A 25,268-nucleotide genomic window follows, 5' to 3' on the forward strand; every position below is an offset into this window, starting at 1 on the left:
GTAGCAAAATCTGCCTCAAAATCCTTGTACTTGATTGAAATGACACAGTTATCACCTTAAAGTCCAGCATTCCTAGATTCAATGAGGAAAAAACACCTTTACTGAGAAACTGTTAATATAATATTAATACTCCATCAATAATAATTTTCTAAAGTAAAGCAATAGATTTTCATCACAGTTCAGTATACATAGAGACTAATCTAGCTAACAGATGCCTGGGTTGGAGCATGACTTTGAGGAAGAAGTTACCTGATTTCTCTGATTTTGAAAGACTGGTTCCTAAAAGTAAAGGATGGATGTTGTCTAAAGGTGGTGTGACTCCAGGCAAGTTCTTTCACCTGAAGAGACCTCTGTTTCCTTATCCGAAAACTGAGATTGAATATGGCTGTGCTCCGCACTAAAATGCCAACAGGGATCAGACACTGCCTGGCCTTAAGATGACAGAGGAATCTGATACTGGGGCTCCTGCTGGGAGGCTGAAGACTGTCAGAAAATGGAGAGTCCTTGCCTCCTAGTGGGGACTGTCAGTACACAGCTCTGGTCAGCTGTCTCCAGGTGGGAATGCAGGCCCTGTGTTGGATACTGTCAGATTTTTCAGAAAATACAGAACTTCCAATTTTTATCTCAAATATTCTTGTTTTTAAATATTGGTAACTGAAGGATTAAAAAAAAAAAGGGACCTCTGAGAAGGCCAAACTAAACATCTGTATGGGGAATGGGGCCTGTGCCGCTATTCTGTGACCTCGGATTAGAAGCCTCTGGTTTGTGCCTACTCTGTAGCTCTACTGGTGGATGGAGAAGGGTGATCTGTGACACAGAGCCCTAAGTCTAGGTCTCAGTCTACTGAATCTTCTTTCTGCTTTGCTTCAGTAACATACGAACACAGTAGGGAATCAGAGAAACCACAGTTAGGGGAATGGATGCACTTTTACAAAAAGACAGCACATAAAATAAATGCTCTTCATGAGTCGGGATCTGGAGGAAATGGTAGAGCTCCAGTGTGGTCAACGAGGTCAAGGCGCAGAGCAATCGGAAGCTCAGCGTGTAGCTCTTTCCACCTCGGCAGCTCATGAGGATCATCTCCGAGTTGATTGCAAAGCCCAAGCCAAAGAGGACCCCAAGGTTTCTCACTAGTCCAGCAAAGGGTGTGGTGTCAATGTGGATCCAGTCGGGGTTGGCACACCACTTTTTGGCTATGGTCACAGACCACAGCAGGTCAATGCTGAGCAGTCTAAGAAGAAGGTAAAAGCCAAGTGCAGACAGGAAGAGGAAGAGGTTGGTCTTCAGGTATGTGCCCAGGCTGGCCGTTTGGATGCCTGGAGTATGTTCAAAGGCCTCTGCCACCAGCATGCCTGGGGATTGAAAAGAGACACTGATGATGACTGTGTACTCTTAAGTCCCTCGAGGATCATTCCTCTCTGCACTAAAGAATTTGCCACAGTTTTCAATGACAAAGGGCTTTAGACACAGAGGTTATATCCATGTTCTAAAGCCTATTTTAGTCAGTAACTAAAAAGGCAGGTGGGCCTACGGTGTTTTCATTATTCATACTAGTCCAGACGGATCATTCTGGAGTTGGTAGCACTGACTGATAACCCACTTTATAGACAGAGCACTGATCTAGGTACTAGCAATTAACATTTCCATTGTCACAGCAATTAGCCTTTGAAAGGTAATGTGGCACTGAATAGTGGAACTGAGTCATGCTGAACACTGCTTCAGGAATACAAAGCAGCTACTAAATGGAGTCCGTAATCACGTAATAGTCATTTCACATGTTTCAGAGAGATTGCCACAGTGTGCAGGTCACAGAGTCATTAAGTTCCCTGACGCAAGACACAAGCACACTGTCTGAAGTGACGGTTTAGGAGTTAGACTTAGCTCTAGTTTCACTTCAGAAAAGCCCACCTCATGAAAGAGTTGTGCATTTACGCCACTGAGACTGGTCCACTTTGTACACGGAGGCTGAGTGGTGTGCTGCACCATGTCGGCTCCCAGGATAGCATTTAGTATCAGTGACTTCACAGAATTACCTCTGAAATGGGAAAGCTGATTACTGGGGAGAATCCAATAGCCTTAAACTAATGAAGCTAAAGCTTTTAAAGGACACAACAAAAGGTAAGTGATCATGTTTACCACCAATTACTCCAAGAATAACTTGATGAGGAAAATGTGTTGCTATGAATACTCTGAAGATGCAGACACTGATCTGAATCAACCAAAAAACACTCCAAAGAAATGACCAGGTCAGTCTGTGATGGAAGAATAGATACAAGCGTAAAAAGCAAAGAAACTGTATCACCTATAAAATTAAGAGGGGGTGACATCAGATGATCCTTCTCAGAAGAATCTTCTGTGACATAGAATCATGATTCTAGAGTCTTTTTTTCAAAACGTTGTTTCCACATACTCCACAGGATTTCAAAAGCTTTAACAGAGGTTTCTACATTTCTCAATGCATTAAATTTAACCAGTGCTATATGCTGAGATTTAATAAATGTTAAAAAGGAAGTCAATTTGACATCCATGAAATAAGAATAATTGTTTCAATGGAGTAGGGGAAATTCAAGTTTGGGGGAATTACTAATATCCAAAATGATCGAGAATGAACCATATGTATTTTCACACTCTGCCCTATGTGCCTCCTCTCTCAACCTTTCTTTGCTTGAGGAAAACTCAGTAGAAAGGCAGCTACCACCCAGATGAAAAGCACATGAGCATTCCATCTGCGGCAAATTTTCATTGGGTTCAATTTCATGGATTTTCAAAAATCCTTGTTTCTTGTTTTTTTTTTTTTTTTGAGACACAGAAAATAAGAACTGGGGAACTGACCTATAAGTTATATATTATGAATTAGAAACAGCAGCACACACACACACACACTAAAAAAAATTTTTTTAAATACTAAATCCAAGTTATGCATGTCATTGAAAAAGACAGTGTTAGCAGTATTGAATTCCAGGAATCCTTAAATGGTTTGTTCCTGATAATCAGACTGAAATTTGGTTATATAAATTCTAAGGAACACAGAGAAATGAGACTTTGAAAGAGGAAGTAAGCAGGATATCAATGTGGAAGAACAACAAAGAATTCGGTACTGTGAATGTAAGAAGCACACACTCAGGAAAATTTTATAGATGAAGAAAATATTGCAATTATAAAAATTAAAAAGGAGTTATGACAATTTTCTTTCTTAGAGGAAATATATTTTTCCAGGTTTGGTCATTGGAGGCAGAAATAAAGGGTAGAGAAAAGGTGAAACTCATCTAGAGTCCTACTTTGAAATTGTCTGCGAATAGAAAATGCTAACTTCTTTACATCATAACACCTTCTTACTGTTGTTGTTTTGGGTTGGGCAATAATACGTTAAAGCATACAGTTCACAGTCTCATTAGAATAAACTTTTAAGATACCAAAATGTCTTTGGTCATTTGTTTTTTATATTATCCAATACTACTCTAAAAAGTGGAATATATGATAGATCTTGAAAATTTTTTCTCTTAGAAAACTTTTTAATAATGGCATATGTTATAGTATTTTTTGAAGGTTAACTTGCAAATCTAATTTTTAAGTCACCTAATTTATGGCTGAATTGGTGCTCACGATAGTTTTAATGACAAAGTATTTCGGGAAAGAAGAGAAAGAAACAATCCAATTGCTACACAGCTGTGAGTAACCTTAAAGTTTAGACCTTTCTAAACATTAAAAAAAATCTACTAACATTAAATCTACTAACATTCAAATTTAAGTTTGCTTCTAGAATGTTTTTAATTAAAACATTTGCATACTCTTTAAAGCTGGAATATATGTTACTGAAATCAAAAGCATTGGCTATTCAAAGAAGGAAGCATACTTTCACTGAATAAACTGATGCAGTCAAGGAGAATGATGATTCTCAAAACTTCCAGTTAATCTTAAAGCAAGGGAATATGCATGCAAAAATGTTTCCTTATGCTGTATAATTTTAGATGGCTTATTTATTAGCTATCAAAATAATTATTGCATTTTGGAAACCCAGAGGCACATTTAAGTAAGTTATTAATCAGTTAAACATTTCCAACTTGAAAAGCGGAAATAACTATGAGCTAATTAGGCCATTATCTTAAAGCAAAATATTAGTTTTCTATTCATTTTTTTATTTTGTCTATGAAAGAATAGAATAAGCACATTTTATTCAATGACTAAACTGCACTAAAATTAATTTTTAGGCAAGACTTTCTGTATTCAATACTGTTGTATTCCAGTGCTACAGAAACTGCAGCAAAGCTAGCCTGTGCAGAGTGATAGAGACCTTATCCATCCTACAGACAGTGTGGCTCAGGGCAGCGGGTATCATGACATACCAGACACAAGATAAGCCCATTGCATGGCCAGTGGGACTTCCTGCAACAACAAAGTGTCCGTCCATTTGAAAAGTGGTTAATTAACTATTAAGATCCAAAGTGAATAATAGAACAGCATACTCACCATGAAAATTATTAGTAACACAGAAAAGAACCACAGGGCACAGGCTCATGTAATGTTTAGAAGTAGGTAGAAATAAGGAAAATGGAGTTAAATTGAGCCTGAGAGGCACTGTCTCAAAAATTTTTTTTCCAGATTTTCAGGTTCATTGAATTCCAGAAATCAACATACTCGAGGCTAATTAAGAACTCAGGTGGTTGCACCCAAATCTGCCACAGTCCTACTCATTCTTCAATATTTAATGGTTTTTAATTGACGAGAAAATGTATTAGGTTGGTGCAAAAGCAGTTGTGGTTTTGCCATTACTTTCAACCGTGGCAAAAACCACAATTACTTTTCCACCACCCTAATGCTTATATTGGATCTTGAACTGGCTTATTTTCCTTGGGCTGACAAGTCAAACTCTAAAGGGTATCATTGCTAGGCCTGTGATTTACTGATTGACTTACAAATGACTGCTGTGTAGTAGCAGCCACTCCTATACCTATTTTGTGCCCACTGCAGTGAGAATCTTTGTTTTAAAATAGAGGATGAGGAGGAGCTGTAAAGAGGGCATTAATCCTAATGGAAAGAGCCTGCAGATTGTAGTCTTTCTATTTCCAGAATGCCTTTTCCATGCTACTGAATTTTTTATTAATCACTTTACTTAGATGTCCTCCCTGATTTTTCACCTAGCAGTTCATTCAAATTAAATACCAGTCTCTTTCTGGTTAAGCAAAGAGAGATCTATTTCTTATCTGCAGTAATTTTCATAGCCTTTTAAAAAATATGACTAAATGAATTGGGCATCTCCCAGGTAATTTCAGTCTTTCTTTCTTTTCTCTCTCTCTCTGTTTCCAGAAAATGTCTCATAAGGTGGAACACATGCCAGAAAGGGCTGGAATTGACCACGATAACATTTCAGTGGTTTCAAATGTTACCCATCCAACCATTTGTCCATTTATTACACTTTGGTTTCACAAAGATAAAATATGCATCATCCCTCCCCTGATGGAATGCCCAGTCTAGGCAATTAGATATATATAAAGAATTAATTATGTAGCTTAGTGTAATAAGCGATATACCAGATGTATATATACTTCAATAGGAACAAAAAGGACATATTGAGAAAACTCATTAGGAATCTACACCTCCTCTACTACGCTTGACTCTACTCAGAGTTAGTTTCAAAGGATGTCCATTGGAAGAATGCTATGCTATATAAAACGATGAGGTACAATTAACACATTCTTATAAATTAAAACGTGTAGTTTTTAAATATATATTTCAGTACAATGTAACACATTCTTATAAATTAAAACTTGTTGTTTTTAAATATGTATTTCAAAAACCTTTTAAAAACAGTCTGATACTCAACTATCACAATAAAGATTTTATACTCATACAGAATCTTACTTAGAATAAAAAAAGGAGTGGTCCAAGAAGCCTGCTTGCGTACTACACACACAGAGAAAAATATGCTTTAGAGAGATGGTTCTAAGGTTAGACATAGCCTTTACTGGCTATGATAACACTGAGAAGTCCTTACCTTTCTTATAGAAGACTTGTCTACTCCTCCCTCATTCATGAGATTCTCAGAAGACCTATGATAACTTTGAAAGTGCTCAGCAGGAGGTAAACCAACATTTCTAAGATCTTACTCTAGTTCCTTGAGAATTTGTTCTAGTGAACTATTGCTTGTTTTAGTAGCAAGTCATTACATTCTTCTGAAGAGTAAACACCAAATAGTCATTTGGGGAGTGTTCTCCCAATCTACCCTTTCACAAACAACAAAATGGAATTTGAGTTTTTTTGTTTTTTACTTTGCTTCCTCATTAGTAACTTTGATGATTATGAACTTTTAGCATCCTCACCCATGAGATTTTCTTTACTACCCTATATAATATCAGTTACTAGATTATAACCATGTGTAATGATTCTCTATTGGAAGATCTTTGGTAATTGAGGCGCTGTAATAGCTTACCTGGACCTGTTTCGCATGTAGTGGGGAATTGTTCAAGGCATGGACTTGAGTGATTTGGGTAAATCTGAGTTTCTTGGACCCACCAGTAAGGTCGATGACCAAATAATATCCCGTATTCAAAGAAATATAAACATGCATATATATTTAAATACACAGCTATTATTTAATTGGAGATTAGCAATTCTTTCTTATAAACATGACTCAAGCACAGGGTTAATTGTGAAGGTTCATGATTAAGAAACTTTGAAAGAATTTAGGTCTTGGTCTGTCACACATTATTAAAGGTGGTAGTCATTTGGGATTTTGGCACCCTGGTTTCCCATTAACCTGGGGGCTTTCTTCCCTTGAAGGGAATGTCTTACGGGTGCTTTGGATACTTAGACTGGAAATATCAAAATGATCCCTGGGATGATCAATTTGTTCATTATCATGCTGATCATTTAAGTTATCCATAATCACAGAATATGTGTTACAGTGGTTTGGGATTTACTTATAAGTCATTAAAGTATACATTTCTGGCCAGGTATGGTGGTTTATGCCTGTAATCCCAGCATTTTGGGAGGCCAAGGTGGGCAGATCACCTGAGATCAGGAGTTTGAGACCAGCCTGACCAACATGGAGAAACCCCATCTCTACTAAAAATACAAAATTAGCTGGTTGTGGTGATGCATGCCAGTAATCCCAGCTACTCGGGAGGCTGAGGCAGGAGAATTGAACCTGAGAGGCAGAGTTTGCAGTGAGTCAATATTGCGCCATTACACTCCAGTCTGGGAAACAAGAGTGAAACTCCATCTCAAAAAAAGTATACATTTCTGTGCTTTTTAAAGGTTCTACTTATGAATATGGTGTTTCAAGTTAACTGGTATGTTTGAAAGATTTTCCAAGTAAAACTATACACACCTGAAATGTGATCATTATGCCAAAGCCACAAATTTAAGGATAAATTTTAGGAAAAATGAAATAAAACAGAAATCTTACCACTTAAATATAAGATTGAACCAATCCCCAATGACTGCTACCCGTATCATCTTGGTTCCAACTGTCTGATTAAGTTGAAACCAAAGAGGAAAATAAATGAAAAAGATATTCCGGGGGTCTCCAACATTAGATATAAAGTTTAGAAAATTGTAATAAGCTTGGTAGTCCTTCTGCAATTGCTGAATTATGAGCACTTCATTCCTGTGAAGGAAATCCATCTTGAAAAAGAGGCAATTCTAAACATAGAGTAATTGGAGCTGACGTGCTCTGATGCCCACCATTTTTATACTGTGCCTTTCTGGCGTGTCGAGCCATTACGGCAGCATGTGATGCTGACCATCTGTAGAGAGGGCACACCGGCCCTCCTCTGCTGAGAAGCTCATCTCTTTATGATTTTAATTGGTGGCAAAGAGTGAAGTACATGCTGATTCTGTGGCAATTTGAGGGGGAAATTTGGATGGAACCACAATGAATTTCTTATGCAACCCCCCTTTTGTGTGAACAGTTGGATCATGTTTGTTTGAAATTTTTTGTACAGTTCATTTCCTCCAAGGTCAGACATGAGCAATTTCTATGTTTGGTGAAAAGACTTTGCAAATAAATATTCCATGTCAAATAGCCCAGAAAGCCATGCATTTTAATTTGAGATAGGCTGTGGTTCTCTATTTTATTGGGTCTTTGAGGAAAATGGTTGAATAAATATCTGGGTATGAAAAATATGTGATGTGACAGATTATTTTCTGATCACAGATGTAAAATAAGAATAGTTCAATTTTTTTATCAAAGAGAATGATAGAATATATATGGAACAGAGAAAGAAATGTGTTGCTTTTTGACTGTGAGACAAGAAAGCAGAAATGAAAATCATTTGGATAATAGAAATGTGTTAGAATCAAATTGTATCTTTTATTAACTAGAGAATACAGTTGAGAGGAATGGGGAATGATTCATGTGACAAAGATAGGAATAGACTTCAAAGGGCTTTTGACCAATCAGGAAAACGGTTTGTTGAGAACAGAGTGTTAAACGGAAGTGGAAAGCACCAAACAAATGCTGAGAATGAACAGAAGGGTAGCATAAACAGACTATGGATCCAAGTCATAGGTCCTATGGACCAGTACCCTGGTTCTGGGCTATGGAGTATGACTGGATCCTGGACTATGGACGATGGTAGACTGAGAATGAACAGAAGGGTAGCATAAACAGACTATGGATCCAAGTCATAGGTCCTATGGACCAGTACCCTGGTTCTGGGCTATGGAGTATGACTGGATCCTGGACTATGGACGATGGTAGACTGAGAATGAACAGAATGGTAGCAAGAAGAGGCTATGGATCTAAGTCAGAGAGATGTTGGGTTTAGGGAGCTGGATTGTGTCTAGGATGATTAGTGGGAAAGCAACTAAGCCTCACAAAGTGGCCAGACGTGCAGCTCGGTAAACTTACTTGTTATTTTATCATTCAGATTTTTGTATTTGCTTACCACGGGCTAAGCAAGGACAAAAGACTTCACTAGAAGCCTTCACAGGCTATAACTATCACTTTGAACTTCTCTTGGAGTTTTGTGTCCTATCATTTAACAGCATCATTGCTACTGCGCGTCGGTGTCTATTAGTACCTTACCTTGAAGAAATGCATTGACTAACTATTAACATCTTTTGGGTTGCTTTTTTAAAATGCCATAACTGTGTCCCCACCTGAAATCAATTATATTTCTGGTGATGGGATTTGGGCACTGGTACTATTAAAATACTTCTCAAATGGTTCCAATGTGTCATAAGGGCTTACAATCATTGTGCTAAGGCAATTTATATGAGGAATTAACCTTCACTAATTAGAGTCTATGCTTCTGGCTTTTTTGGTTTTGCATATTCAGTTTCTATAATTTCCACAATCTCTTCAATGAGCCATGAAGCAGGATATAACTTCCCTTTATTCTTTTTCTAAAAAGTGTTTGAGCTACATAATTAATAATATTCATTTTCTTCAGAAATATCTTATCGTTAAATCAGGATGTAAATGATATCAAATACATTTTGTCTTCCAATTAAAAATTAAACTTCCTGCTCTTCAACACCTCAGAGTCTGTGATTAGCCTTTCATCTATGGTAGTTAATTTAGAAAGACTGTCTCCCGAGAACTATCTGGTTCTGTTGACTATGGGATAATTAAGTGAAACAAAAGCACCTTGATTTCCTTCACCCCTTAACAGCATCTGCTAATCTGCTTATTCCTCATAGTTCACCATTTTTAGTCTCTTTGTATGTTAGCTTCTGTGCATCCACTGATGATGCCTTCTCTGGCCAGCATCCTCACCACTCCTCCGACAATGCTGTCTCTCAAACACTGTTTTCTCCTAGGGGAGTGTATGAGTCTGCTAGGGCTGCCATAACAAAGTACCAGACTGGGTGGCTTACACAACAGAAATATAGGAGACTGGGAGTCTGAAATCAAGGTGTTGGTGGCGTTGATTTCTTCTGAGCCTTGGTCCTTGGCTTGCAGATGGCTGCCTACTCTGTCTTCACGCAGTCTTCCCTGCTATATGGGTGTGTTCTAATCTCCTCTTTTTAAAAGGACACCAGTGTTATTGAATTGAGGTACATACTGATGGTTTCATTCTAATTTAATCATCCCTTTAAAGACCCGATTTCTAAACACAGTCTTTTTGGGAAGTACTGGGGCTTAGAACTTCGACATGAATATGAGGGAACACAGTTCAGCCCATAACCAGGATTTAAACACAATTTATAATTATATATTTATGGCAAGCATATATATTTATTATCTCTCTCCTGCACTACAATATAAGCTCCATAAAACAAGGGGTCCTGGCCGCTTGTGCACCAGCCACAAGCACAGTTTCTATAACAGGCCCATTTAGAAACCGATTGTCCACAAAGCTGGCAAAGCTCCTACTGGCCTCTAAGATGGTACATTGGGCAGGGCATGGGGGCTCACACCTGTGATCCCACAACTTTGGGATGCCAAGGTAGATGGATCATCTGAGGTCAGGAGTTCAAGATCAGCCTAGCCAACATGGTGAAACCCTGTCTCTACTAAAAAAAAAAAATACAAAAATTAGCCAGGCATTGTGGTGGTCTCCTGTAGTTCCAGCCACTTAGGAGGCTGAGGCAGGAGAATCGCTTGAACCTGAGAGGTGGAGGTTATAGTGAGACCACAAATCTGCACTCCAGCCTGGCCGACAGAAGGAGACTCCGTCTCAAAAAAAAAAAAAAAGGCAGGTTCTTACTGATAGTTTAGAATGTATTCATGAGTTTTTATCCCTTTTTATTAATGAAAGGGCCTATATAACAGGGGCTTTATAGAAGGGCCTATATAAAGCCATATAACAGGGGTTTGAGATTTCACAAAACCTGGAACTGCCCCAGACCCAGTATAGTTATTTAGTAAATGTTTATTGAGTGAATATACTGTTGAACGAAGTTGATATGAGCACCAAATTATGAGGAGCCTGTGTTTTAAAACTATGTTATTTGGTTAGTGCAAATTCAAAATGCATTTCTCCACAGAGATCATGTTATATAGTGGCAATGTCAAGAAAGTGTATTTAAGTTAGAGAAAATATATATAATGTGTATTCTAGAAAGGGCTAATATACATACATGTGTGTATATGTGTGTGTGTATATACATACATATATAAATATGTATGCAGATCTGTGTATATGTATGTGTATGCATATATGTATACATACATATATAACATATATACACACGTATTTGTACACACATACAAACATACACATCTGCTTATGATTAAATAGAATAGAAGAATAAACAATTAAAAAAATTGGGGGCAAGGCATGTTACCTCACATCTGTAATCCCAGCACTGTGGGAAGCCATGGTGGGAAGATCACTTGAAGCCAGGAGCTTGAGAGCAGCCTGGGAAACAAAACAAGACCCCATCTCTATTTAATATATATTTATTTTATATATGTTTGTTTTATATATATATATATTTAAATTTTATAAAGGAAAGAAGAGAACAGAGTGAAGGGAACAGGGATAAAAAGTAGACTTCTTTGAACATACTTATTTTATAGATTCAACTTTGAAACCATGTAAATATTTTACAGAATTATACATCAGAATTAAAATTAAAATGCAATACATACAAAATTTTAAAAATGAAAAAACTGAAAACACCACTTCATCCATTATACTGGTGAGCTATTTGCTCCCAGCTTCTCAGCACTTACACCTACTTTATGATTTGTTCCTGTGGGAAATCTGTTTCTACACATTTCCTTAGTCCTCCTCCATTTGCTGTTTGCCACTCGAATTGTCACGGCTTAGGGTGGGGATGCTCTTCTATTCTATGTGGGCCCCAGCAGTAAGGAGATGCAGAAAACTGGTTCTTTCTGAGACTAATAATCTTCTGTTGGAGCTCTTCCCTCCAGTGACAGAGCCTGCCTGACAAGCTGGGTCATTTCAAAGCCAAGATTATTAGAGTTTAAGGTCTGTGTCCCAAATCAGTTGACCAAATGATGCACCGAAGTCACATTCAACCTACCCAGACCAAGATCCAAAAGAGGGTAGATCCCCCTGTACTCTCCTCTATTTGAAGTTGTATTTCTTAAAGTGTGACCTATGGACCATCTGCCTACCTCCTGCCACCTGCATGTAATTTCCAGGCCCACTCCAGATCACAGAATGAGACATTTTGGAGACAACATCCAGAAAGCATTTTAGTAAGCTTTCTACATGGTTTCTATGAACATCAAATTTCAGAAGCTTGGTCTTCATTTATTCTTCCCTTGCAACGAGGTGTCTATACCACTCCTCTACCTCCTGTGTGGAGTTGGCCTCTTCATGTACCACTTTCTCAACTTCTACCTTAAGTCATTTTTTTCATTTGCCTTACTTGGGGGACTGTATTATTCCAGTCTTTCTCATGGATACAAGCTTGGTCTATTTTCATATTCTTCCTTTTAGATTTCCTTTTTATTATCTTTTTTAAGGCACATGGTAAATACTAAAAAAAAATAGCAATAATTAATATTAGCTATTCTTATTTTGCCAAATAGTTTGTAAGTGTGAAATTGAATTCAAGCTCTGAAATTCCTGATCAGAGTAGAAGTAGGGTAAAGCGATACAATTTTGCTCTTATACACAATTTTTATGATGCTTTTTTTCTGTACTTGGGCATCTCTGTCTCTTACCCACTCTCTCTGTTCTCTCCTCTCTTTTATTCTTCACCTGCTTTCTCTCACTCTCCTTTTTCCTTTATTCTGGCCCACTTCCTTTTCATACTAGATATTTAGTTATCTAAGTGTTTTAATTGGTCACTGTCAAATTCAACAGAGCAGAGACACGTCTGAATTGTTCACTGTTGCATCTGGGAATGAAGCCAAATACCCTACACATTAGGAAATGGTTTTCAGAAATTGTATAGCCAGCCAACATTCCCTTTGGGATCACCTCCTTTTATTCCTGCTATAGTAGAACTCTCCTTTTGATTCCTCAAAGTGTTTGAGGACCAGAACTCTGCTGTGCCAGAAAAAGTGCTTTTGGCGTAGAAGAAATCTTTATGAGTCTGTGCTTTGGGGTCTAACCTTAGCCACATCTCTTTGGTCACCAGGCATTCCATAACATGAATTGATTTATTTAGGGATCAGTGAACTTTCTGAAATTGCATGCAAAATGTTTGTGCGTGTATGTATCTCTTGGAAGAAACCATGATTTTTCACCAGATTCTCAATGGAATCCCTGACCCAAGCAAATTAAGTACAGTGTGAGGTCCACTGGAATCCCATGCACTATCCATGGGACCTATACCCAGGATCCTCCTATTTCCCCAGTTTCCTCAGAGATATCTTCATAACTCCAACCACCCCAGCATGAGTTGCTTGTCTTAATGACTTCCTTCCTCTTACTGTTTTTTAAAAATCTTTTACTACTATAGTTGGTCCCAAAACCCTATACTGCTACCTTGTTTTTTAGTTCATCCCCGTAGTTGAAGAGTTCTAGTTCTTTCTAGAATGTTCTCATTCTGATTCATTTAAAATTTTTCTGAGATTTTGATTCACAGTACATCCCTGCCTGTATTACTTAGTGGAACAGAGGATAGAATTTCTCCAATATGTTTCACCACACCAAATATATAACCACAAGATATGTCTTATCATAAAATGAACCATTCATCACTGAGTTTTAGTGCTCACTGTAATTCAACACCATTCAGAGATATTTGACTCTAGATTGTGTGTTACTTGTGCAGTGGCAGTAAACAAAAATCTATTTTGGAGGCATTGACCTTTACTGTCTCTGCATGGTCATTATCCTTTTACCACAAACTTATCTGCCTTCTCTAAAATAAATTATATTTCAGATCTCTCCAGTGTCACTTTGCAATGTAAAATGGATTTATTTTAGATGGAATTTAGACCCTAGTGACTTTCAGAAAATCATTACCTTCATTCTGGCTAGCATCCCAGAAATATCGGCATTCCATAATGACACCATTATAAATGACCCTGCTACAGCTGTTCCAAGTACCCCTTTCCATTAGTCTCCTACGTACTTTTCTCTAGAAATGATCATGACCTATACATCTATACACTTTTTCTTGGATTACTAAAGGATGCAACAGAGTTGCCCATTGAGCAGTACTATTAATTTTCTTCACAGTAGAGTTAATATATTGTATAGCTGTGTTCATTTTTATAGATGACTTAAATAGTACTGTGTAAAGAGTATGTGTAAAGCAGTGGCTCTCAAACTTTAATGTTCATCCAATTGCCCTGAAGGGCTTGTTAAAACACAGATTACAGGGACTCAGGGTCTTTGATTCACTAAGAATGGAGTGGCATCTGAGACTTTGTATTTCTAAGTTCCCAGATAATGGTGATGTTATTGGGTGGAGAACCTCTCACTTTGGGAAGCAAGAGACTCCGTAAGACATGGGCTGTTACATGTACCACACAGGACAGAGATAGATCAGACCTTAAAAAGCTTGTGGTGTAGTAGGGAAGATAGATATTTACATAAATCACATACCATTGTGTCCTTAGAGGTGAACAGATAGAGTAAATGGAAAAGAGGAAAGTCAGGTATAACTTTCAGTCTGTGAGATTAGGAAGTTTTAGGGAGGACATGGCAAGTGGCTGGGCCTTGAGATATGGGTAGAATTTAGAAATGCAAACTGTAGGATGAAAGGGAAAAATATTCAAGAATATAATGGAGATAATATCATTATCACACCTAAAGACATTAACATTGATTGATTAATATATTGTATTTAAAAGCTGTAGAAGAAATCCTCATTTCTGACATTTATGAGACAATTTAAAAATTGTACCTGGAGTATTCAGATTCATAGAGACAGAAAACAGAATGGTGGTTGTCAGAGTATGAGGGGAGGAAAGACAGATTTGTTATTTGATGGGCAGAGTTTTAATTTTACAGATAAAAAGGGTTCTGGAGATGAATAGTGGTGATGGTTTCATAGTGCTGTGAATACACTCAACATCCCTTTATCCTACACTTAAAAATGGTTAAGATGGTAAATTTTATTTTATGTGTATTTTACCATAATAAAAATAACATGGATATTTTTCTTACTGTATTGAATGTTTTCTGAGTGTTTGGGAAATGTAGTCTTATTTTTCCTCTGAAGCTCTGATATTGTTCATCTTTTTAAAAAAATTGTTTTAAACTTTTATTGAGTTACAATTTATATACTATGAACTTTCTCATTATAAATGTATAATTCCATTTTTTAGTAAATTTATAGAGTTGCCAGTAATTGACACAAAACCCGTTTCAGAACTTCTCCAACACCCAGAAACTTCCTTCATGCACTTTGGCAGTCAGTGCCTGCATCTGCTCCCAGCCCCATGCAAAAACTGAACTGCTTTCTGTATCTGGGAATCTGGCTTTTTTATTTTATGTAAATCAAATCGTAGTATATGTAATCTTTTGCGTTCGGCTTCTTTCACTTAGCATAATGTTTTTGAGTAATTTTTCATGAATAAATGCTTCTTGGTTTGCTGTAATCTGTTAGTTTCAATTTTTATGTCACTTAAATAGTTGTTTTGGATAATTTGGTCCAGTTTTATGGTTTCTTTTTGGGGGATAAAATTTGGCAACTTCCTCCCACCACACAGATCCAGACCACATCAGACCTCCAGCATAGTCATGGGAGTTGATTGGATCATGGGGTTGGATTTCTAATAAATGGTTTAGTACCATCCTCTGGGTACTGTCCTTGCAGCAGTGAGCGAGCTCTCATGAGATCAGGTCATTTAAAAGTGTGTGGCACCTCTGTCTGACCTCTCTTGCTCCTGCTTTGGCACATGAAGTACCTTCTCCCTATTCACCTTCTGCCATGTTTGGAAGCCTCCTGAAGCCTCCCTGGAAGCAGATGCTGCTCTTCTTTATGTATAGCTTACAGAACCATGAGCCAATTAAACCTCTTTTCTTTGTAAATTACCCAGTCTCAAGTATTTCTTTATAGCAATGTGAGAACAGACTGATACAAGGTCCCAGCCCTTCCTTCATTTTATTATTTTTTTTAATTCTAGGAAGGAGATGAAAGTGTCCAGGTATAACCTGGCATTGAAAGTTGACTCCACTTTGGATACTGTACTTCATAGCAGTTGTCAGAAGACTTGCTTTCTTAAATTATCTATTGCAGTGTTTGACACATGGCCATTCAGAAATCTAGAACATTGAAAGTTTCTGTTCAAGAATCAGTTAAATGCAGTAAGCATTCTCAATATTGTAGGTTCTTAACCTGGAATCTTCAGGAAGAGACTTCTCTTTTGAATCCACAGTGACTTTTATAATTTCTATTTTCTCAGTGAATGGATGTTGAAAGTAAAAATGTGAATGTGATAAAGATAACTTTATACTTAAAGATGGGGAACTTAGAGTCTAAACCATAGCATTACTCATGATCATTTCTAGCTCTGCCCCAAGATGCAAAGTATCTATCCAGCAAGTGTATGCGCAATAGAGAACAATGATCTTTTATCCTTATACCCCATTATCCTTCACCCATTGGAGAAAGAATTAAGTTTTCAGGAGAGGAGCAATGGAGCTTTCAATCTGAGCAAGACTGTAACCACCATCCAGAAGCACCTCCAGCCTGGATACATGTGGCATTGTTCTGTTCCCCACCCTGCAGAAACCCAACCCTGGGCCACAGACCACATATCTCAGAGAAGGCAGTGCTCAACTCAGTACATGGCAGGAAATAGAAACTCAGTAAATCCGGCCGGGCTCGGTGGCTCAAGCCTGTAATCCCAGCACTTTGGGAGGCCGAGGCGGGTGGATCACAAGGTCAAGAGATCAAGACCATCCTGGTTGACATGGTGAAACCCCGCCTCTACTAAAAATACAAAAAATTAGCTGGGCATGGTGGCGTGTGCCTGTAACCCCAGCTACTCAGGAGGCTGAGGCAGGAGAATTGCCTGAACCCAAGAGGCGAGGTTGCAGTGAGCCGAGATCGCGCCATTGCACTCCAGCCTGGGTAACAAGAGTAAAACTCCGTCTCAAAAAAAAAAAAAAGAAAAGAAAAGAAACTCAATAAATCCTGATTGGTAAGTATGGTGGTGGTGGTGATGATGGAGTTGTGTGAGTAATAATAGGTCGGGGGGGTCTGCTTTCCCCTTTTTAATACTGAGAAGGCTGGAGGCCCTATTCTGTGTACTGAGTAGAAAGAAGAGATGATTGTCTCTAATTATCCTTGGGGAATTGGAGAGAAATTACTCAGCCAGCCTTTCAGAAATGAAAATTTTGACAAATGACAGAGAAACTTCTCCCTCACATCCTGGTTGGGGAGGAGCATTCTGAAAAAATAAAAAGCAATGGACACTTTGAGGCTGCCCTAAAAACTGCACATTGGTAGGGCAATCACTCCCCTTAGCTGAAGACCCAAAGAGAGAATCTTCACTCAACAGTCTGATAAAGACCAGTGTAAAAACTCGGTGAGGAATTTATCAACATGATACCAAGCCAGCTCCCTTCCATGAATCTTCTTCAGTACTGTCTTCACTAATTTGGGGCTGTGAAAATCCTACAGATGAGTACCAGCACTCAATCAGCTGAAGTTCTGAGGTGCTCAACTCATAAAATTTTGCTTTAAGGTAAATACTATCAGATATATAAAAATCAGAATTTCTTAGGAAAATATCTGGAAATGAAAGGAAATTTATCACAGTAAACGGTATGTCTAACTGTATTAATAGCAATCTCTAGGCTGCAAGCTGACTTTTGGATATATTGTGAAGTGTTAAATATTCATAATAACTTGTCCTGATTTCATAGGTCTTAATTTAGTTATCGGAGAAAAAATGGCTAGTACCTGGTCCCCTGGTTTTTTACATATTTATTTCTTGTTGGCATTTGTGTTGCTGATGAAAATGAAAAGAAACTAGTATAGTAAAGACCTTTTGGTGTATAACAGAGGCTTTAATTTCACAAACATCTCATAGTCTAACATGAAAATAACTTTGACTTCGACTCCATTATTTTAGCCAACTTTATTTTCCATTCTTCAGAGAGCATATTCTTTTTTTTCTTGAGATGGAGCCCTGCTCTGTTGCCCAGAGTGGAGTGCAGTGGCAAGATCTCAGCTCACTGCAACCTCCGACTCCTGGGTTCAAGCAATTCTCCTGCCTCAGCCTCCCGAGTAGATGGGATTACAGGTGCCCACCACTATGCCTGGCTAATTTTTTTGTACCTTTAGTAGAGACGGCGTTTCACCATGTTGGCCAGCTGGTCTTGTACTCCTGACCTCGTGATCCACTGCCTCGGCCTCCCAAAGTGCTGGGATTACAGGCGTGAGCCACCACGCCCCGCCCAGAGAGCACGTTCTTTAGGTTTTTTCCCTAGTTTTCTTTCTTCCTCAGCTTTACCAAGAAGGATTCAAATGCCGAATCCACGTCACCTTTCAGAGTTCCTGGACAACACAGATTTTCTGCAGCTTGTCTACTCTGGCAAATCCTTGTTGAATACCTTGTGCCTCATCCCTGTCCTCAAGGAACATAGCAGGTGATTTTGATAGTGTTCTAGTTTCTTCCACTTCTGCAAGATAGTAACATAGTGTTCTATTAGGCCTCAAAAACGTTGTTAGAGAAACTGGGGCAGCAGAAAAGAAGGACTATTTTTGTAAGCAGTAAAAACCTATTCTGAGGATTATTCGAAAGTTTCTGCCCACTCATATTTGAAGCCAACTTTACAAGGTGAATATGAAGAAGAGGATCTATTTCTTGCGAAAGATACGCTTATATCTTTCGCAAGAAATATGTATTTGTTCCAGAAATCTTTATTTGAAGCCGACGAATGACGTAGTGGGCGAGCTCTTCGGTGCTATTAATAATACTCCGCTATTAACAGCGGAGACTCCGGCTGTTGCTCCGAAAAGAAATACGAATCCCAGAATGCCATGTTCCCCATTTTTCCCGCGAGAATCCAAGGGTAAGCTTAACCAATCCTGTCATGGAGAGTCTGTGCTTTCGGCCAATCAGAAGGCGAGCATGCGCCTGGAGGCGGGTGGCGGGAAGTGCACTAGGTTTGAAATTGGGAAGTTAGTCGGGCTGCGGGAGCTGAGTCTGGAGTCCGGCTGTTGGCTACCGTGGGCGCGGATCTGGTGTGGGGAAGGCGGCGGGACTCAGGCCTGCCTGCGAAGGTGAGGGAGGTGGGCGCCGAGCTGGGGTCTTCGGCCTTTCTGTCACGATAGGGGAAAGTGAGTTTGGGGGCGGAATGTGTGCACTTGGGGCGGCGTTTGTGAAATGCGCATCTTGTTGCAGTTTGGGTTTCACAGCCTCCTGGAGTGGGCGGCTGCGAACCCGAAAGGTTCTGGGTTTCACTGCAGGAGATCTCTTCGGTCCTCCTGGGAAGTTTTTAGCGTCACAACGTACTGGTGGGTCCAGGATTCTCCCGGGAACTCCTTTTACAGAGGATACTGAGGCCCGAGGTGACTTGTATACATTCTGGACGGAACCCACTAAACTCCCACCTTATTCTCTATTTTACTGTTAACTTTTACTGTTCTGAGGTTGGGGAGAGAGACAGAGTAGATGTGTGGGGTCTTATTCTATGGGAGGGGCCCGCCACCTGGCGATCCTGTTGATCTCCGATTAGAAAGGGTCAGAGTTTCAAAAGGTGTTTTAGAAATCAACAGTTTTACTTGTGAGAAAACGAACCCAGAATCATAGAACGTGTGAGCGTCCTGTGCATTTACACTTACCTACTAACAATCCGCTAGGAGGTAAAGGTGTCCTTGATTATTGCTGCACTTAAACCACAATGAAGCCCGGATGGCTTGCTCTACCCTTGAATACCTAGAATTAAAGATAAGTTGCTATTTTCTAGCAAATGGCAAATTGCCAAAATACTGTATACTTGATTGCAGTATGTGACTGATTTGATTTCAATAACTCTTAAACAATGCAATGTGTATTCTGTTTGTAGCGTTGTGTTACATGATGGTAGAGGACGAACTGGCACTATTCGATAAAAGCCTAAATGAATTTTGGAATAAATTCAAAAGTACTGACACCACCTTTCAGATGGCGGGACTAAGAGATACCTACAAGGACTCCCTCAAAGCATTTGCAGGTACCTAATGTTAACTTGTAATGTGCTGTTTTTGCTGTTCTAGTTTATTTTTTAGTGTTATTTTAGCTGAATTCAAAGTTCACTCCAATTTCTCTTTCAGAAAAGCTGTCTGTGAAATTAAAGGAAGAAGACAGAATGGTTGAGATGTTTCTGGAATATCAAAATCGTATGTGAAAAAGTATAAATTATGGGTTTTTTTTTTTAGATAAAATGTCTATCATGAAATCATACAAGTAAGACAATGTATTTTGTGTGCACAAGTGTGAATATACTGTTTATACACATGCAGTGGCTCACACCGGTAATCTCAGCACTTTGAGAGACCAAGGTAGGTGGATCCCTTGAGCCCAGGAGTTCAAGACCAACCCGAGCAATGTGGTGAAACCCCGTCTCTACAAAAAATACACATACACACACGAAACACACGTACACACACTGGAATGTCCTTACATGGGGCATATGTTCTTTCATTAGCAAAGTGGGTAGTCATTGTGTGGCCCATGAAAGCATCTGACTTTATTAGCCCTGTAGGTTATTTGCTAGACTTTTACCCACGTTTACTTTGTAATCTGCCCTGAAGCTTCCACGCCCTTTCACTGCTTCTCTCATTCCCTCTGTAACCATAAGCAAAAAGGAAAACCACTTTTGTTTGCCTGTGTGTATGAAAGAGTGATACTGAGTTTGGGTTCTTAAAACCTCTGTAGGATCCCTAGGCATTAGAATATTAAAAGTTTGGAACTGTAAATTTTACTACTGTGAGTCTCAAAGTATGCTCTTAAAGATTATCTCTAGCGTGAAGATATGCTCTATATAGTCTAAAATCAAAAAATCTAAAAGCATTATCAATATTTTCTCTTAAAAATCAGTTTATACTTGAACAGAAATATAATTTACCCAAGTTGAATTAATTTGGTGAACATATGACTGCTATTGCCCAGCACTAAGGAGACAACAATGTGTAAAGTATAATTTACTCACAATAATGTGGAGGATATAGACGGGGAAACCACAATTAAAATATATCGTGCCAGGTGCAATGGCTCAAGCCAAAGTAATCCCAGCACTTTGGGAGGCCGAGGCAGGAGGATTGCTTGAGGCCAGGAGTTCAAGACCAGCCTGGGCAATATAGTGAGACCCTGTCTCTATAAAAATTAAGGAAAAATTAGCCAGGTGTGACGGTGCACACCTGTAGTCCCAGCTACTCAGGAGACTGAGGCAAGAGGATAACTTGAGCCCAGGAGGTCGAGGCTACAGTGAGCTATGATCATGCCATTATACTTCAGCCTGGATGACAGAGGAAGATCCTGTCTCAAAAAAAAAAAAAAAAAAAATTGTAATTGTTGTTATAATAATGGAATAGATGCTCTGTGAGGATAGAATCTGGAGGGTTTGATTTTTCAGTGAGGATTGCAGGATATTTAATAGCTAACCATTACCTGTATACCATGTGCCAGGCCCTGTTCTAAGCTCTTTGCATATATTGACTCATGAACCCGCACAACAACCCTAAGAGGTATAACTGCTTTTATTATAGATAACTGCTTTTATTCTTACATGTTAGATTTTTATAATGAAATAAGCACAGGTTAAGCTACCTGCTCAAAGTCAGATAGCTGATAATGAACAGAAAATGATTTGAACCTTCAGTCTGATTATACCACACTACTTTGGAGAATACCACATAAAGTAGGGTTAGGGACGTTCAACAGAGTCAGCATTACATTCTAGGAAGAGGGAACAGCACATGGAATGGGGCAGGAACACGAGAGCTTGATAAGTTCTGGGATGGCTAGAGTACACTGTAGATGGGGAGTGGCGGAGAAGTGGCTGGAAGCAGAACTGTTTGGCCAGATGATGGACATTCTATGTTGTGCAAAGGGGGTTAGACTTTGTTTTTCAGGAGATAAAGAGTTGCTATAGGATTTCCACCTGAAAAAACGATACTAGATTTATATTTCAGAAGAAGCTCTCTAGTAGTCATACACAATAAACAGGAGGGGAATAAGATTGTTGCCCATAAAGGGACAGTTAAAGGAAAAATCTAGTGTAATAGTTCAGGCACATAATGAGGATGGCTTGCACCCGTGACAGGTCTGAGGGGTTAGACTCATGACTGTTGGCCTGAAGGTGAGAGTGTGTTGTGGTCTAGGTTGATTCCTTCTTACATGGAGTATGAATCAGTGGTGATGCATTTACTAAGTAAGGGATCGAAAGAGTAATGGAGCATGTTTTTATGGGTGGGAAGGAAACATACATGGGTTCAATTTTAAATGTGTTGAGTGAATATGTTGAGTTTATTATGCAGCGAGTCTTCAGGTGGTGATGTCTGGTAGGCAATGTATATATTCATATGGAGGCCAGCCAGGAGAGTGGTCTTTGCTGAAGATAGGGATTTGTGAGTCTGTAGTGTATTTGGGGGGTTGAAGCTGTGGAAGAATATGTAGAGTAAAAGAAGATAGCCTTGGACAGTAATAATATTTATTTACTCATTACTGTGTGACAGCTAATGTGCTACATGCCTCACATTGACCATTTCCTTCAGTCCTTATGACAGTTCTCCGGAGTTGCTGTTATTTATTATTATTATTCCTATTTTACTGATATTGCAGTCCCAGAGAGATTGTGATTTGCCCCACATCATCAGATTAACTCCAGAAGCTTCACTCATCTTCAAAGCATTACCTTTCCTCTTTAATTTGAGAGAGGGGTAAATGGAAAGGACCAGGGAAGATAGAATTAGGAATTGGAGAACAGAGGACGTAAGAGGGAAGGTCACCAAAACTGAAAGAGGAAATAAACAAGAAAGGGTGTTGTCAACATTGGAAGTCACAGGTAGATGCAGTAAGGTAAAGACCGAGATGGATACTATTTTGGGAATAAGAAAGGTGGAGGGAATTCATTCACTGATCAAATATTTGTTGAGCTACTGCTCTATACCAGGTAATCTTCTAGGAAGATACTGCAGAAAACAAAATAGCCTAAAATTCTGGAGCCATAAATGCTAATTATCACAAGAGGGAAAATCATCTGTTGAAATTGAGAGGCATTTACTATGGGCAGGCTTTTAAATTATTATAAATCCTGAAGTCTGTCTAAGACAAAGATGATCCCTGTTTTACAAATGAGGAAACTGAAGCTCACTGAGGTTAAGAAACTTGCCTAAGGTCTGGGAGTAGATAGAGGATCTAGGATTACAACCAAGTGTCTGTGTTCTTTCCATTGTACCATACTGACCTGCACCGGAGTGAAAACGCAAATAGGAGTGCAAGTTTGAAATGTCCGTCCTGGGAATAAGACAGCTAACTGTGTACACATGCAATAATAATCACACAGCGTCAAGGGCCCTTATATTTCTGTTGGCCACAAATTCACACAGCTCTTCAAATGTTGTAATAAAAACATTCTCATATGTGGTATTTATGTGTCACTAGTTTAAAACTTTTTGTATTATTATTACTGGATACTCTAACCCCAGTGAATGGAGTAGCAATTGTTATCCCCATTTTACAAATGAGGAAAAGAGATTCAAAAGTTGTGATTTTGACCAAGGTCGTTGGGTAACAACTGATGAGCTGGACCAGAGTTGAGACCTTTGACTTCAATCTGGATTTCCTGTGTAGCACAATTCTACTTAATACTTTTCTTTAAATGGTAGCATTTTCTTTCTAGTAAGATGTTTATTTTTAAATTATACTTGACATAATATATGTGATCATGTTCATATTCTTAGAACATACAAAAAAGTAAACAAAAAATATCACCTGTAATGTTGAGAACCACATTTAACCAAATGACTTTCTAGCTTTTATTTTTCATGAGCTGTGTAGATTTTTAACATAATTATGTTCATGGTATTGATATAACTATCCTTTTTTTTCAACTTTTAGAGTACTTTCCCACATAACTAAATTTTTTTGAAAATACATTCCATCTTACTGACCTACCATTTTATTTTATTTTTTTGAGATGGAGTCTTGCTCTGTTGCCCAGCCTAGAGTGCTGTGGTATGGTCTCTGCTCACTGCAACCTCTACCTCCCGGGTTCAAACGTTTCTCCTGCCTCAGCCTCCCAAGTAGCTGGAATTAGAGGCGCCTGCCACCACACCCGGCTAATTTTATATGTTTAGTAGAGACAGGGTTTCACCATATTGGCCAGGCTGGTCTCAAACTCCTGAACTTGTGATCCACCCGCCTCGGCCTCCAAAAGCTCTGGGATTACAGGCGTGACCCACCATGCCCGGCCTGACCTACCGTATTTTAAAGATCATTTACTTGTTAGCCATTGAGGATGTTTTCAGTTTTTCATTATAAATACTGAAAAAGAATTTTTATATATAAATATTTGCACATATCCTATTTCCCTATGGTAACTTTGTAAAAATGAAATTGCTGGATCAAAGGAGATGAATATTAAGGCTCTTTTATTTTACAATGTCGAAAATATTTTCCAGAAGGACCCTAGCATTTTGCATTCCTCTCAAGATGTCATTATTTTTGTAAACATTGTTGCAATAAATGAAAATTGAAATTTTACTGCTTTACTTGCATTTCTGTGATTTATCTGAGGTTATCTTTCATATTTATTAATCTGCATTCTGTGTTTCATCTTTTTCTCTCTCTTATGTTTTTTTCCTTACGAATTTGTATTTGTGTCTTCCTCTTGAGATTAAAATGGTAACTCATTGTTGGAGGAGAATAGTTTAATAGGCAAAGCATTGCCTTTGAAGTCAAGACCTGAGTTTGAATGCAGTCTTATTAATTTCATCCTAGCAAATGCAGCTTTGGGCAAGTTACTGAATTGCTGAGTCTTTTTCCTCTTCTTTAAAAAAGTAGTAAAAGACTAAAGAATTTGTTTTGGATTTCAGCACTGTTTAGAAAATAATGAACCTCTTGAACATTGATTTGGCATTTCATTTATCATATTAACTTCCAAAATATGTCAACATTTGTTTGGCGTGTCTCTTTTTTTTTTTTTTTTGAGACGGAGTTTTGCTCTTGTTACCCAGGCTGGAGTGCAATGGCGCGATCTCCGCTCACGGCAACCTATGCCTCCTGGGTTCAAGCAATTCTTCTGCCTCAGCCTCTTATGTAGCTGGGACTACAGGCGTGCGCCACCAAGCCCAGCTAATTTTTGTATTTTTTTAGTAGAGCCAGGGTTTCACCATGTTAACCAGGATGGTCTCGATCTCTTGACCTCGTGATCCACCTGCCTCAGCCGCCCAAAGTGCTGGGATTGTAGGCGTGAGCCACTGTGCCCGGCCTGGCATGTCTCTTA

The 25,268-nt window shown here is 38.7% G+C and overlaps 2 protein-coding genes across 5 annotated transcripts in view; one reads left to right on the plus strand and one right to left on the minus strand.

Moving 5' to 3' along the window:
- The window catches only part of SPC25 (SPC25 component of NDC80 kinetochore complex), a 50,305-nt gene that overhangs the window by 13,773 nt on the left and 11,264 nt on the right, over positions 1–25,268 (plus strand). For 2 of the 4 annotated variants that reach the window (XR_008482137.2, XM_002749297.7), the window contains exons 1-3: positions 18,950–19,062; positions 19,848–19,994; positions 20,095–20,160. Coding sequence is in view for 3 of the 4 variants with exons in the window: in XM_002749297.7 (XP_002749343.2) it covers positions 19,859–19,994; positions 20,095–20,160 (202 nt within the window). In the remaining variant the exon portion in view is untranslated. Of the gene's footprint in view, positions 1–18,949; positions 19,063–19,847; positions 19,995–20,094; positions 20,161–25,268 lie in introns of those variants that run through there. The other 2 variants (XM_017973424.4, XM_017973425.4) reach the window with 1 other exon arrangement.
- G6PC2 (glucose-6-phosphatase catalytic subunit 2) lies at positions 673–7,623 on the minus strand. The gene is made up of 5 exons (XM_008998758.5): positions 7,407–7,623; positions 6,428–6,538; positions 4,272–4,383; positions 2,137–2,252; positions 673–1,352 (listed from the first exon to the last, which is right to left on the minus strand). Exons 1-5 carry the CDS (start codon positions 7,621–7,623, stop codon positions 841–843), a joined length of 1,068 nt encoding a protein of 355 aa, XP_008997006.4. The 3' UTR covers positions 673–840.

The sequence above is a fragment of the Callithrix jacchus genome, chromosome 6 (assembly GCF_049354715.1).
Source record: "Callithrix jacchus isolate 240 chromosome 6, calJac240_pri, whole genome shotgun sequence".
NCBI classification, from domain to species: Eukaryota; Metazoa; Chordata; class Mammalia; order Primates; family Cebidae; genus Callithrix; species Callithrix jacchus.

Coding starts and splice junctions, on each gene's coding strand:
- G6PC2 (XM_008998758.5), bottom strand. CDS start 7,623: ATGGATTTCCTTCACAGGAATGAAGTGCTCATAATTCAGCAATTGCAG. Junction 6,539..7,406: donor GTTCAATCTTATATTTAAGT/GGTAAGATTTCT, acceptor TCTTTGAATACG/GGATATTATTTGGTCATCGA. Junction 2,253..4,271: donor GTCTCTATCACTCTGCACAG/GCTAGCTTTGCT, acceptor CTTCCATCACAG/ACTGACCTGGTCATTTCTTT.